This window comes from Lutra lutra, chromosome 7 (assembly GCF_902655055.1).
Source record: "Lutra lutra chromosome 7, mLutLut1.2, whole genome shotgun sequence".
NCBI classification, from domain to species: domain Eukaryota; kingdom Metazoa; phylum Chordata; class Mammalia; order Carnivora; family Mustelidae; genus Lutra; species Lutra lutra.
In genome coordinates, this window is record NC_062284.1 from 115,498,633 (window position 1) to 115,513,848 (window position 15,216).

Sequence of the window (15,216 nt, forward strand, 5' to 3'; positions counted from 1 at the left end):
ATCCCCAAATAACTTCTGTCAGATTGTGTGCAGTATGTCCAAACGACTTCTTAAAATGGCAGATGTAGGAAAGATGCTTTAAAAACATTAAAGTAGGGGGCGCCAGGGTGGCTCAGTTAAGCATCTGCCTCTGTCTCAGATTATGACCCCAGGGTCCTAGGATTGAGCCCCAATCAGCGGGGAATCTGCTTTTCCCTTTGCCTCTGCCACCCCACACCCTGCTCGTGCTCACGTGCTCTCTCTCAAATAAATAAATAAAAATTTTTAAAAAGCATTAAAGTAATCAACCTTTAGAAGTCCAGCAACCTCCAGATCTACCGTTGTGGCAGCCCCCTGGCCCACAGCATTTGGAGCCGTCTGTGACACCGTCCTGTGCTTGTCTTCCTCAGACCCTTGTGCTTTGTGTCTTGCCAGGATTTCCAACGAAAACTACATTCCTCATGGGCTGAAGGTGGTGCAGTGCCACAGCCAGGGCGGGCTGCGCTCCCTCATGCAGCTGGAGAGCCGCTGGCGTCAGCACTTCCTGGACTCCATGCAGCCCAGGCACCTGCCCCAGCAGTGGTCAGTGGACCACAACCATCAGAAGCTGCTCCGGAAATATGGGGAAGACCTTCCCATCAAGCTGTCGTGAGACATGCTCTCCTCCCAGGATGGCTGGGAAGCTGAGCCAAGGTGGGAAAGTCACCTCTTCCTGTGTCATTAATTGTCAGAGCCTAGTGTCACAACTTGGAATGCTAACCCACGCCAATCCCAGGATGCTTCTGGTGGAGGCGGGCTGTTGCTTCAGGGGGAGCTTACGGTTTTGGATTTTACTTGGGCAGAGTGAGAATTCCTTTTGCTTCCCTCTTATTTTTTGTGGATAAAAGGGCCTTGGCCTTTATTTTACTTTTCTTCTTTTGCTTCCTGTGCGCAGACAGCAGATGAAGGATTCTCCCCTGAAGTGACTTGTCCAGACGCTCAGGTTTTTAATACATTTCTTCCCTGCCCAGTATGTTGTTTTTTCTCAAACAGGGGCAGTCAAGTATTTTAATCCCATTGGGTTAGGACAGGAGAAATTCTTGCAGAGGTTGGAGAGGTGAACAGGAGTCAGATTCATTTCCCCAGTTCAAGCTCATAATTATAAATTCCTTAACTTCATGCTCTCCCACATCTCACCTGGTTAAGATCCATCCCATCTAGGTCACTTCGGTTTATTTCCATACTTGAGGATGCTCCCCTTTACACAGCCAGGACCAAAGCAGTGACTTCCTGCCATATGCTTCCACCCTAACACTGGAGGAAATCCTTTTCTGGAAATAGGCCTTCTAACTGGGTGGGGCAGAAAGAGGTACAAGCATCATCTCTCAAGAGAACTTTGATATTTGCTTCGCTTTCCCTTTCATGCTGTTTGTTGTCTATTCATTGCAATCCTCCTGTCCAGAACTGCAAGGTTTTCTACCTGAATCTCCTTCTGAGAGGAAGATTCTCTACTCTCAGAATCAGTGTCACGTCCCTTCTGTGTTCTGTGTTCCTTCCGATTTGTAATACTGACCTCTTTTCAACACTTAATTCTCTCTTGGAGTCCTTTGGTCGGGTTGCGTTGCGAGGATTTCTCCACCCGCTCTCGTGTGTGGGACTCTGAGATTAATTCATATACTTAGATGTTCAGAACAGTGGTGTTTCATCTCTTTACGTGAAGACACCACTTTGAGCATAAATTATTAGTAATTAGCAGTTTTTCTAAAGTATGAGGAGAGTTTTTTTACTTGACAAGATCGTAACAAACTTAGTGATTTTATGGCCAGAATCCAATAGGAGCTGTTTTGAAATTGTGCCCAAGTTGGTGATGGTTGCTGTAACACTGATAAATAAAACTTTGAAGCACAAAGCTCACTGACTGTAAATGTAAAACTTTTTTTCTTCTCAGCTTTGTAAAATCAGTAAATATTCTTGGGGGAGGAGATATTCACCCCTGGCGTCCCTGCCGTGAGGCAGAAGCATGACACGCACACAGGTACACCACGCACAGCGTGCATATGGACGTGCCACGCACACGGACGTACCACACACGGTGTGCGCCACGACGTACCACGCACAGCGCAGCTTCAGCCCATCAGCGAAGCGTCCGCAAACGGGTGTGCGTTTTGTTTGTCCGCCGCTTCGTGCCCTCTTGCCCCCAAACAGGCATTTCTGGGCTCTGAACTAGAGATCCTTGAAGATGAACAATACCAGCCTCTTCCAGGACCGTATGTTCAGTGGGGTAGGTCATTGTGGGCCATGTGCTCAGTGGCTGGACCCCATGCTCCGGAGTCCAGGGGTGAACCATGGGGCATGACAGGTGGTCGTTAGAGTGGTCAGGCTTGCCACAAGGTGGCACTCACAGATTCTGTTTTATAGTCAGTCTTGAGAAATAGGGCTTTTATATATGGTTCCTGAACATAACTGATGACTTATGTTTCCAAATCTGTGTAGCTGATTTGGGGCCATTTGGATAGGGTTACCAGAGAAACTTCCTCTGAAACAAGGAGTAGGGTGCTTTCATTTTCCTTCTTGTGATCCTCACGCTAAGAGGGGAGAAACATGAGGTTATTTAGGTGCGGTAGTTGCTGTGGGAAGAAGGAATGGATTTTCCAGCAGAGCTGTGGGCAAAGCCCAGAGCCAACAGCCACCATAGAAAAGGAGGCTAGACTGGCACACAAGATTTCTCACCCTTCTCAGAAGTTACTGTGTGGATTTGACTCTTCATTCTCTTGAGTCAGCCCTTAGTACCCTTTCCCGAAGACTGACAGTGGTGACCTCGAATGAGATATTTTAGGGCAGGCATATTATAAAAGAAGTATTTATTGCAGTGTATGTTCATCAGAAATGAGTCTAAAGAAGGAGTAAAAAATCATCCATCTTCCCTCCATCTAGAAAAGAGCTAACCTTTGCTGGGATGTCCACAAATTTCCTTCACTATTTAAAAATGCATGAAATACAAACAGAATTCAGAGTCATGTATATATAGACTGTGACATCCTATTTTTTACCCCTCACTTAACGTGGTACCACAAATAATTAATTTCCTGTGCCCCTCATCTTTGAAAGTAGATTCCTAGTGACTCTTCCATATTTCAGTTGTCCATTCCCACACTGTTGAAATTTTGGTTATTTCAGATCTTTTGTTAATGTCAGTGATACTGTGTTGAACTGTCTTTTGTATAAATCTTTGACTATATCTTTGATAATTTACTTAGGATAGAATTCTAGCAATTGGATGGAGCAGAGGGGTCTCACATTTCTGGAGTGAGTACCAATTGATAACACCTTTTAGGAGCATATATCAAGGGAATGCTTCTCTCTAACCCTTTAGCTCGTGTCCTGGTACATTTACTGAGCCTCCATGTGAACAGTAGTGAGAGGACAGGGTCATGGCAAGGGCCTCTGATTGTACCCGGATCATTGTGTTTCTATGCTTAGTCTTCTCTCTGCTTCCCCTTTATCTCTCATCCTTTATTGACTCATTTCCCCTTGTAGTCAGTGTTTTTTGGAAACACTATTTTAAAATAAAAACTTAAAAGTTACAGACAGGTCTTTTTTGTGTGTATGATACACAGCAGTGATTTGCCATCCTAAAGTGAACAAGGCACAATGTTCAGGGATTTGTTGCTTTTTAAGAGTGCAGCCATAAGTTACTTATTCTTATCCATGTCACGGATGGAGATCAGATGACAAAATGTGTTCTGTTGAAATAAAGCCATTTTAATCCCTCATTTTAGACTCGTAGGAGCCCAGCAGGCAGAAAGAGCTTTTATTCAGCTTCCTTTCCTACCTGTTAGTGTGGGGCCCTAACATTTGACTATAGTCTGAATTCTCAGTTTACCTTACCTCTCTGAGTTTTTCATTCATTCGTTGATCATTTCCTTCTTTTTTTTTTCCTTCATCATGTCTCATCATCATGCTATCACTTTTTACTGTTAAAGAAGATAGTTTCTTGGTTTGCTAGTTTACTAATTATTACATATTTTAAAAGAGTCCTTCTTTTTGATCTTTTGTCTTGTCTGTTGCTAAGTGGACATTTTTAGAATGCCTGATCTTTCAGGAATACAGTGGGAATCAGTTTTTCTTGGATGAGATAAGCTGAAAGAGGGTGTAAGAATGACATTGCTGTGATGAACTCTTGATCTGAATAATGTAAATATAATACGTAGTCCCCAGAATACTTTTGCTTTGGAAGTCAGTGATATACTTTAACTATTCACCAAGTTACCTCCTCATGCTGAAGCCTTATACCTTCTTCTTGTCCCCAGTCCTAGAACAGTTTCATGTCCAGTGATGGTCTGGGGCTTACATGCAGCTGGGTAGCTTGCTTGTTCCAATTACCTATCCTACCAGCCTGGTAGGAGATGTTTTAGTCACACACACACACACACACACACACACCCCGCCTTTTGCTTGAGGCACCAAGACCCTCGCTTGAATGCCAGCATGTTATCTGGGAAAGTGGGAAGTACATTAGACTAGTATTTCCATCTAACGAGGTCTGTCTATATAGCCCACTCTTGTTGGAGGTCCCTAGATACTGTGGGTAACTAGACCAAATGGGTAATCATTTGAGGGATAACCAGGAATTGACTTCCTTTGCGCAGGAATAGGGAATATCAAAGGACCTGGTTCACACATCCTGGGTTGCATCCTCTTCAAATGTAGTATACACTGCCTTACAAGGTCATTTTCTGCTCTGAATGGAAGTAATTTCCCTGCCTTCCAGACTGAATCCAAAGCATTTACCCTCCTTCTAGCTTCCTTATTTGTTATTAATTCTTGCATTTTCCTCTTGCTAAGTGGGTAGTCTGTTGCCTTTTCTGCCTGCATAAGCTCCAAAAGCTGCTGAGTTTGGAGTCAGCATTAATATAAGCATGATGTGTGGTCCAGAATATTCCTGAGTTGGAGAGGCTACTTTTACTCTACTCCTGCTTCCCAAAGATCTCCCTTTTCAGGCTTCAACATGCTGGGGCAGAGTTGGGATTCTGACTCTCCAGGCCACCAGTGTATCCACTAAGTCCTGGATAAGAACCAAACATTTGAGCTTAGTAAGCTAACAGCTGAAAAGAAATGGGAGATTAAGATATGGGTAGTTTTAAAAGAGATATGTTTATTTGGTTCATGGGTTGATGGGGTTATAGCCCATGGGCTTAACGTTCTATTTTGCTTTTCCCTGTACTCAGTTCTATTGTGTGTTAAAGGATCAGAGGAACAGGCTGGTGACCTAGGTTTTGGTTCTGGCCATTACCTGTGTATCTTTGGACTAATCACTTAACTTTTCTGGGCTCCTTTCTTTACCAATATAGTTAGAAGTTAAGATCAGATGTGCTTTAAGGACCCTCCTAGCTGTAGCATTCAGCAATACATCCCACTGTTTCTTATGTGGCACTTTCCCTTGGAAGCCGTGTACCTTCTGCTTCATCGTTGCACACCCTCATCCCGCCCCCAGCTCTGGGAATGGAGACTATGCACGGAAAGGGGGGGAATGAGGGAAGCAGGATGCCACACCATGTCCTCCTGGCCTCTTTGAGTAGAGAGAAGCCTGGTTCCTCCATCTGGTGTTCCACCTGAGGTCAAAATATACTTCTCACCAGAGATGTGCTGTCTGTGGCCTTAGGAACTCACAGTTCACTATTCAGCAATAAAGAAGGAAGAGAAATTTGTATCTTCAGTTTCATTGCTTGTGCTGTAAGGTTTAACAAGAGATAAGCACAAAATGGAAATGAGGCAAGTTTGCCAAGTATTGTAGATGGGAAGATACTGAGAAAAAAGGAATGAGTGTTTCTCATTTTAAGGATAGGAGAAATTAAAACTATACTATAGAGGACTGAATAGAATTAGGTACTTTAAAAGGAAAACATTAAACCAATGAGTTAAAAATATTCTCTCTTTTTATGTTGTCATGACTGCCTAAGAAAATTTGAGGGATCCAGTGTTAACACATTGTTACCCATCCATAAGTCCTAAAACATGATCACCTCACAGGGAGACTGGGAAGTTTCTGGGGCCTGCATCTTGTATAACCCTGACTGGTCTTGGACTTTGTCCCTCTTACCTTTGGCATCTATAAGACAGACATGCATAAAATATAGTTTATATTCTATAAACTGCTGAAAGACATTTCTGTGTATCTATATCTGTTCCCTATAACCTGACAAAAAATATGTTTCCCTGTTCCTTTTTGCACTTCGTTCAGTCCCAAAGAGGGTGTTGGTGTATTTTCTTTGTGTAGCACATACTTCAGCAATACTTAGCATATTTGCTAAGTATGCTAAGCTTGCAGCTCTTTTTATAATAGTTACCCAGATACAGACATGAGCCCCCATTTTCTATCAAATTAGGGTCATTTTGTTGCATTTTGTTGCAGTTTAGTTCCAGAAAAAGTAACCAGATAGCCAAAAGGGAGGTTAAAGTATATTTCTCTGCCTCTGATGGATGAACCCTAACGTCATCTAAGATTCTGACATCTTCCATCATATCCCGTAGAGCCAACTAGAGTCCCAGCAAGCTAGCTTGGTTTTTTTAAATTAAAGTAGGTATGTATGGGCCCTGGAGGTTTGGTAGGCCTGAGCTGTAGTAGCATACATGCAACTTCCTCTGAGTTCTTGGATGCAATGAGCAGGACTAATGTTGGCTCCAAAAAGGGACAGAAGATGGCTTGGGGTTAGTTTTTCTTTTTTTAAATGTTACACAAGTGCAGAGCAGTTGGCTGCTGTCCCCCTCTCAAACCATCAGCAGAGCTTGACCTTGGCCAAGATTTTGCCTCATCTTCTCGGCATCTCAGCACAGAGTTGCGTTTCAGCCATGGAATGCTTAACCAAAAGCACATGCTGTAGTGATGGTTTCCAAAGAGCAAGTTTTTGCAGAAAGTCTACACCGTGTTGTCTTCTCAAAACCCTAGTATTCTCTGAACCACCTACCCAATAAACCCCAAATGGCGATTCTTTGACTCTTTCTTTCTTCGCAAAGGCTAAGCTTTTTGATGTTAATAATACTTTATTGAAGCACAGTGTAATGAACATACAGTGAAGTACAAATCTTGAGAGTACTCTGTGAATTTTGACAAATTGTATGCAGCCATTTAACCATTCAGGGCTGGGGTTTCTTTCTTCCTTTTCCTTTCTTTCTTTCTTTTTTTTTTTTTTTTAAGATTTTATTTATTCATTTGACAGACAGAGATCACAAGTAGGCAGAGAGAGAGAGAGGAGGAAGCAGGCTCCCTGCCAAGCAGAGAGCCCGATGCGGGGCTTGATCCCAGAACCCTGGGATCATGACCTAAGCTGAAGGCAGAGGCTTTAACCAACTGAGCTACCCAGGCACCCCCCCCCCCCTTTTTTTTTTTTTTTTTTTTTTGAGCAGTCACTCATCACAGCCTTTTGTTGGCCTGGACTAGCTCTGTAGGACCTTCCCACCCAAACCTGGGGCTATATGCTCCTTGGGGGTTCCCAGCTCCTGGCCTAGGTCAGCCTGGCTCTTGGGAGCCCCTTAGCCTGCCCAGAGATCATGACCTCCTCTAAGTCCCTTGGCCAGGCCTGAAGATGAAGGGGCAGCTAGAAGCCCCAGGGCAAGGCCCTGCCCTCTCCCATAGGCTGAGGCAGGTTTCAGAAAAGGCCATTCACTGCCCAGTGGTGCAGGGAAAGGAAAATGATGATTTGGGAAGTGAGGGGCTGGACAGTGAGTGAACAGACACTCAAGATTGGGAATCACGTGAGAAAAGGGTGCCCCATCTACTCCTCAATGTGAGAGAGTCAGTCCTTTTGCACACCCCACACCAGCATCTGGCTCACCTCCGTCATGCTCAGCACATGGAGACCTTTGCGTTCCAGCTTGTCCAGGACCATGTGGGGAGGGTCACTGATGAAGTACTCAAAAGTTGTTTCCCAACACGCTTCTCTTTGAGGCCCCCCCCAGATGCCACATCAGCTCTGGAACTGAGGGTTCAGCACCCATTAGGGTGAGGCCCACTTCTGTGTGGATCTGGGTGCTGATGAGCAGGTAGGGCGTGATGCATGAGTCCCAACCAGGCCCCTACCCAGGACTTTGGGCTCAGGGCACATGCCAATCCCACCAGCTCCAGGACAGTCCTAAGTCTAGTTACTCCAGCTCTCAGGGCTTGGGTTTCCTTCCTTCCTTCCTTCTTTCTTAGATTTTATTTTTTCATTTGACAGAGAGCAAGAGAGAGACCATAAGAGGGGAGAAGGTCACAGGGAGAAGCAGACTCCCTGTGGAGCTGGGAGCCTGATGAGGGACTCGATCCTGGGACTCCGAGATCATGACCTGAGCCAAAGGCAGTCGCTTAACCAACTGAGCCACCCAGGCACCCCGGAGCTCAGGTTTCTTACATTACATGAAACATCTATTCTGATGATGTATGGTCTTGGATTGGAAGGTTGTACATTCATCTACCTGAGCAAATTATTATATGAGTGCAAATCCAGGTGAAAACATGCAGAACTGGTAGTCTTGAGTCTGGGCATTTTGCTCTTTTGTCATGTGTAGTTGGTGTGGTTACTGCAACTCTTCACCGTACTTGTTCTTTACAAGTTACTATTGAAAATAGGTAATGTGGGAGCACCTGGGTGGCTCATTTGGTGAAGTGTCTGTATTTGGCTCTGGTCGTGATCCCTGGGTCCTGGGATCAAGCCCCGCATTGGGCTCCTTACTCGGTACGGAGTCTGCTTCTCCCTCTCCCTCCGCCTGCCCCTCTCCCTGCTCGTACTCACTCTTTCTCTTTTTATTTTTTATTTAAAGATAAAAAAAATCTTTTAAAAAAAGAAAGAAAGAAAATAGATGATGTGTGCACATAGTACAAAAAAATCTTTTTTAATGTGTAATGAAAAGGGACTATCCCCCCTCCCTACCCCCCCCCCCCAGTCATTTCCCTCCTTGAAGGGAACCTCTGTTACTGTTCCTTGGGAGTTGTTCAGCCTGGGGCTGGGGGGAGGGGGAGTTTTGTTTTTTAAGTCCCAGCTTTCTTTGGTTGTTCACCAAGAATATATTTCTCAGCCTTTCTCTTTATACTCCAGGCTGTAGTCTAAGGCACTTATGCAGAAACTTGGACCTACAGCCTCAGTATGACTAATCATGTTTGTCCTGTCCTATAAAATTCATTCTCTGTATCTGTCATCTGGCTCAAAAGTCCATGTTTCTCACAGGATTGGCCAGGAGTTGCTAATAGCTGGAGTTGGGTTTTTTAATTATTAGGCTCGCTACATCTAAAATACATATTTGAGGGGCGCCTGGGTGGCTCAGTGGGTTGGGCCGCTGCCTTCGGCTCAGGTCATGATCCCAGGTCCTGGGTTCGAGCCCCGCATCGGGCTTTCTGCTCAGCAGGGAGCCTGCTTCCTCCTCTCTCTCTCTGCCTGCCTCTCTGCCTACTTGTGATTTCTCTCTGTCAAATAAATAAAATCTTTAAAAAAAAAATAAATAAAATAAAATACATATTTGAAGTGTTCCCTAATCAATTTTTAAAAATTCATATTTCTTTAGCGGGGCTTCTGCAACATACCTATCTGATAAGTTTTTTGTTTGTTTTAAAGTAATGCTGAATCCCAATCTGCAAGTGAACTATAGCCGGATCTCTAGACAGTCATGCCCCCACCCACAGCCACCCAAATCAGACATTCAGAACTCCAAAGTTACAGACATGAACTGGCATGATTTTTCACCTTCACAGGCCATTCTTCTCTTTACACATAGGATTGACCTCAAATTTACTTTGAAAAGCCAACTTCTCTGGCAGGCAAAATTTGATTTGATTTATACACTAAGTTTTTCAAGAATATAAATGTCATGCAGAGCTGAGGACTTATATTCAGCCAGGAACAGTATTTTACACAATTTACAAGCTCCAGGGCCAGGGAAGGAAGACCTCTTATCCCCAGCCCTCTCAGTCAGACAGAAACCAAAACATGATGGATGGATGGCCCTTCTACGCCACTTTGAGCTCCCAGCCTTATTTTGTACTCTTTGCGGCAGGCAGGTAAAGAGTCAGGTCTTCCCCAGATTAGAGTTTCCCAAAGATATACAGTCCAGGGAAAGGAGTGAGGCTGTTTGTGTTTTCCAATTCAAGTCCCATCTGGTTTCCCTGGGGCCATTTTATCTGCGATGTTCTCTGGTGCTCTCTTCTTTGTCTTGCTGTTATCCGATCACCCAAGGCTTCTCCAGTCATCATTGTGAATATTCCCACTGGTCAGGGAGCTCCCTGTGAGCATCCTTTAGTGCAGCTGTCACATTTGAACAGTATCTGCTTTCTGACAAGCTTGAAGACAGAATGAAGGAAGTCGTGGAGGCTTTCCCTGTGGAAGTGGATAACACGAGTGCCTTTGGGACTTGGATCAATAGCTGTGAGTTTAGTGGCCTGGAGGCTGATTCCCAGAGGGGGTAAGGATCTCTTGGTCCTGGCTCTGTCGTCCATGCGGGGTCCTAATGCTGGAATGGTTCCCTAAGCCTTTGGTTCCAGCTTTTTCTAGACAGGGAAACAGACTGAGGTAAAATGCTTGCTGTGTTTTAAGTAGATTCTGCTCGCTGCAGCCAGTAAGCCCCACAGCTCTGGAGGTGAATGATCCTTCCCGAGAGGGTTCTGTTGCGCCATGCCTCCTGCCTCCTGCCCCTCCCATGCTGCCCGCCCCAGCCCTCCTGCTCCTTCCCTCTGACCTGACTCCACTGGTGTCAGGCGTCCGCTTGCTGCTCCCTGGATGGTTTCTCTTCAGGCCTTTCTGGTTTTAGTACTCATTATGCTTTTATTGGTTTTCGCTGTCTGCTTTTTCTTTCCCTGAAGCTGTTTTTCCTCATACTCTGTATCTTTCCATCTCTTGTGTCCGCTCTGTCAAGTGCATGTCTCCATCTGCTGCTCCTTGTCTGACTCTGACATGGCTTCTCAGGTTGTTTTCTTGCCCGCACGTTCCCGTAGCCTGCTGGGGGACAAAGTTGACCCTGGAAAGTCGTCTGGTACAGGGACTTCGAACGGACGATGGAGGAGCCTATCCCAGTTGTGGGGTAGGTGGCAGCACCAGTCTGGGTGGTGCTGGGCAGTGTGGCAGGGAAGAGGGTGATTCAGAGGAGGGTGGAAGAAAGTTGGGGACACAAATGATGGCCAGCACCCTTCGAAGGTGATAATCAGAAAAGGAGGTAGAAGAAGGCTGGGTGGCAGCTGGATGTCACAAGGAAAAGCTGAGCAAGAGCTACACTAGGGGAGAAAACCAGGTGAGCGGGACATGCTGGAGATGCCACAGCCCAGCTCCACCGAGCAGAAGCCAGCAGTGGTGGGGGGGCGGGGGGGAAAGGGGAGCCTTAAAGACCCTTTCTCTCCATGCATCTCTGGTCCTTTTCTTCTGTTTCCTTTCATGCTCCTGCCCTCATGTTATATTAGCAACAGAAAACAAAACAAAAAGCAATCTGTCTTTGAAAGGGAATGGTAAGATCTGGAGAATTTAAAGCTAGATGCATGTACTTCCCTGTTTGCTGGACTCCTGGGCCCCTTTGCCCACAGGCTGCTGGAGCTGGGAGAGTTAGCCTCTTCCTGGAGCACCTCAAATGGAGTCCCTATAGCATTTTGACTGCTCAGCCAGAGTGCCTGCGGCAAGGGCAGCCCGCAGTGGTGCCCACCCACAGAACCCCTCCACGCACATGGGGCGGCTATTGGCCATGCCAGCTGGAGGGATGGGGCTGGTCTTGAGCAGGGCCTCGGCTGAGGAATGGCTTCTGGCCCATGATGCCAGCCCTGTCCTGGTCTCCTCTGCCCCCCAGCAAGTGAGCTGCAGAGAGGCTTGTGGTTGGAGAAGGAGAAAGGAAAACTCTTCCCTTGCTTAAAAAATGTTTAAAAAGGTAATAAACACATGTGGCAAAGAAATCAAAGGATACAAAAGAATGTATGATGAAAAGTCTCCCACTTCTCAAGTTCCCCTCCTCAGGCATACTGGATGTACCAATTTCTTGTACATTCTTCTTACTTCTCCTTTTTAGGTCTGCTGTAATCCAGAAGTTTTTAGGTTCTTGACCCAGTGGAATATTTCAAATTGTTTGGATGTACATGTATGTATGTAATGTGTGTGGAGGGACTAAATGATAATAAAGAAAACTGTGTCTCCGTTTATTGCCAGTAATTCTTGCTGGGGCAGGAATGGTTTAAAATATTAAAATAACTAAATAAACTCTTAAAATGTTAGCCCTAGAAAGGACCTTCCAAATCCCTTGTACCAAAGCCTTCATTTCAAACACAAGAAAGAAGCCCAGAAAGTGACTTTTCCAGGGTCACCAAGTAAGGCAATGGCACTTTTAGAGTGGCCTTTAGAAAAATAGGGATCCCAAAATGAAAGACAAATGATTGGGCATCAGTTTAGAAGTTTCCTCCATTGGATACAAACATCGGGAAAGAAATCAGTAGTTTCCAGGAAAAGCCTGAAGTCACATTCTAATTGAAAAACAGCCCACCTGCGTGCCTGATGCTGGCACACACACACAGCAGTGGCAGCGGACAGAAGATGAAAGTCAGCAAAGTCGACTGTCTCTCCTGCTGAGCTGGGCAGAGGCTGTAAGAGGCAGCATGACGTCACTCCCCTCCTGGGGAACATGCACCCCTTGGACCTGGGGTCACTGGGCCGGAAGCAGAGGCAGGCATTTTTTGTTGGGCAGGAGGGAGAAATGCCCACCCAGACTCAAGTAAGAGGACAACCTGTGCATGGAGCCCAGATCAGAGATGCTGAGGGTGCGAGGAGGGTGTGCCTGGCCATGCCACCAGGGAGCTCTGCCACCGTGGGATCCAGGAGCACTGGCAACCCCAACTGTTTACGCCACCTCCCAGGAGGCAACTCCCCCCCCCCCCATGGTTTATATGCTGACAAAATGGCAGGATAATTTTTAAAAATTCTGCCTGCTTTGACATTCGCTCCAGACACTGAACGATTTCAGTGTCCAAACCCAGATTGATGGGCCTTTTGATGGCTTCAGTGAGAGGGGACATGTATGACTATAAACACTGGCAGTAAAAACCCTCAATTGCTTTGAAATGGTAAATTTCCAGGCAATGTGGATCTGATGTTACACGCCTCCCGCATTAACAGCTTTTTCTTCCTGTTCAATTATTTTGGCTGGTAAGGGAGTGGAAATTACACTTCAAAATACATCGATGGATATTTTCAGCCTTGCTGAGAGCTTCAAAAGATGTACCAGTCCCAGGAACATTCCCTTATTTTCCACCTCCAAGTTTGTCAGGGAAGATGGAGGTACCAGCTACAGGCCCAGTTAGACTAAAGGAGGCGCAGGAGCAAGGCCGGGGGGCTCTGCATTTCAGATTCTCTCGTCTTACCACATAATCTCTTTCTCAGCCAAATTTCACTCCAGCCCTAAGTCTAGGGGTCAGTTCTAATATGTACCAGGTGATGAGGTCCTTGATAAAGAAATGAGTATTCCCAAGAGCTTGGGTCCAGGGCCTTGAGACGTGGCATCCAATGGAGGCGGGAAAAACCACCAGTTCTCTATGGCTTCATTTTCACTCGAGGGATCCAGAAGTCCTAATCTCTGATGCACATGGTTCTCTCCTATGCCTAGGTGCTGGGCGCATGTGCAGCCACCCAGCACATTTGCCCCAGTTGTGCTTCTGGTTTTCTCGTCTCTACCTGACCTGGCTCCTTCCACTCCTCTTCCTGATCACCAGACCTGGATTTACAGCTGCCTTTGTGGACAGACCGCAGAGAGCTCCAGTTCAGTTGAACATGCCTCCCAAATCTGTTCCTCCACCTGCATTTCCTGTTTCAGTTAATAGTGGGTTACCTTACACCAAAGCACTTGTCTGCTACATAAGAAATGTGCATGCTATTCTTCATCCCTTTCTCTAACCCCACTTCCAACAGATCACCAAATCCTTTGAGTCTGCCCTCCCTCTCTTTCCTCCAGACTTTCTGCCCTAACCCAGGCCCACGGCACTGCTTGCTTGGACCATCACAGTATCCTTGTCACCCCCTGCTACCACCTGTCTCCAGCCTCCTCACTAAAATTTGTAACCGATCATGTCACTCCCTGGTTTAAAATCTTAGATGGTTCTCCATGGCTTACCAGAGTAAGTCCAAATGTCCTACAAAGACAGAGAAGACATTGGTTAACTGATCAATGCCTACACCTCTGCCCTTGTTACCATCACCAGCCCCTACCCCTACCCCCAAATTCCTCGCCATTTCCTGAGCTCCCACACACTTCCACATCCTCGTGTCCTGTTTGCCTCTTCCTCTTCCCAGAACACCCTTTCACTCTTGCCTACCCGCCTGCCTTTTGAGATTCAGCTCTCAGATGACTTCTTACTTGGAGAAGCCCCCTTTGTGCTTCGAGAGAGTTCCATTATATCCTCTTATGGATGTGTTTTTCCCCATGATCAGTTACTGGGCTCCTCAGAAGCTGCGGTCAGGTTTTGTTCATTTTCCTGTCCCTAGAACCTAGAATTGCCTGGCATGGTAGGCACTCAAGAAGGAAAGGAAAGAAAGGGACTGGGCAGACCACCCTATGTAAGCAGGCTCTGTCATCTGAGCAGGCTTATGGGATTTTCATGAGACAGAATGGGGAGTAGCAGTAGCCCTTGGGTGGACCCTAGGTATTTACTCACTCATTCACTCGTTGCACAAATATTAGTGCTGCCACGATGCCCTAACACTGTGCTGGAAACTGGTGACAAAAGAAGGCCGCCAGGCCCTGCTCAGAGGAACTCCCATTCAAGGGTGAGAGACGGGCATGTGACAAACACTGCCCTGGCATTTTGGGCCATCTGTTTGGCTCTGAGGACCTTTGCCACTCATCTCCTTAGAGGCTGTGGAGAGGGTAAGGGATGAAGTAGAGCACCTGAGAGATGGGGAGGTCAGGAAGGCCTTGCAAAGGGCTCTGCCTCCAGGACCAATTCTGCTGACCAGCTGGCTTTATTTGTACATTTCTCCCTTGTAGAAATTCCTTACTGTTAAGAAAAAGCATTTGACACATTTCTAATTAACCCTCAGCCTCTGCAATCTTATTATTCCCAAATGCAACAGCTGGCTCCTTTCATGATTAGCAATAATATTCCTGGAGTCATGCACCAGAACCAGGGTCACTCCTCCCAAATTCTGATTGGACTTTCTGCTCCCCGTGCCCCACCCTGCCATCCTGCGGCCACAGCATTTGGCCCCGGTCCTGGGGTTGCAGGGAGGGGGGCAGTGCTCCCGAGGAAGCACTGTTGGGGAATCTGAGTGAGTC

At 46.2% G+C, this 15,216-nt stretch overlaps 1 protein-coding gene and 1 pseudogene across 5 annotated transcripts in view; one reads left to right on the plus strand and one right to left on the minus strand.

Annotated features, from left to right (window-relative positions):
• Nucleotides 1-7,056, plus strand: part of EXD2 (exonuclease 3'-5' domain containing 2) — a 57,080-nt gene extending 50,024 nt beyond the window's left edge. For 4 of the 5 annotated variants that reach the window (XM_047736234.1, XM_047736237.1, XM_047736239.1 and 1 more), the window contains one exon: nucleotides 415-1,898. In XM_047736234.1, coding sequence (XP_047592190.1) covers nucleotides 415-631 — 217 coding nt within the window. In that variant the 3' untranslated portion in view covers nucleotides 632-1,898. The other variant, XM_047736236.1, reaches the window with a different exon arrangement.
• Nucleotides 7,057-7,751: 695 nt separating this feature from the next.
• On the minus strand, nucleotides 7,752-11,651 carry LOC125104530 (GTP cyclohydrolase 1 feedback regulatory protein-like; annotated as a pseudogene).
• Nucleotides 11,652-15,216: the final 3,565 nt, after the last annotated feature.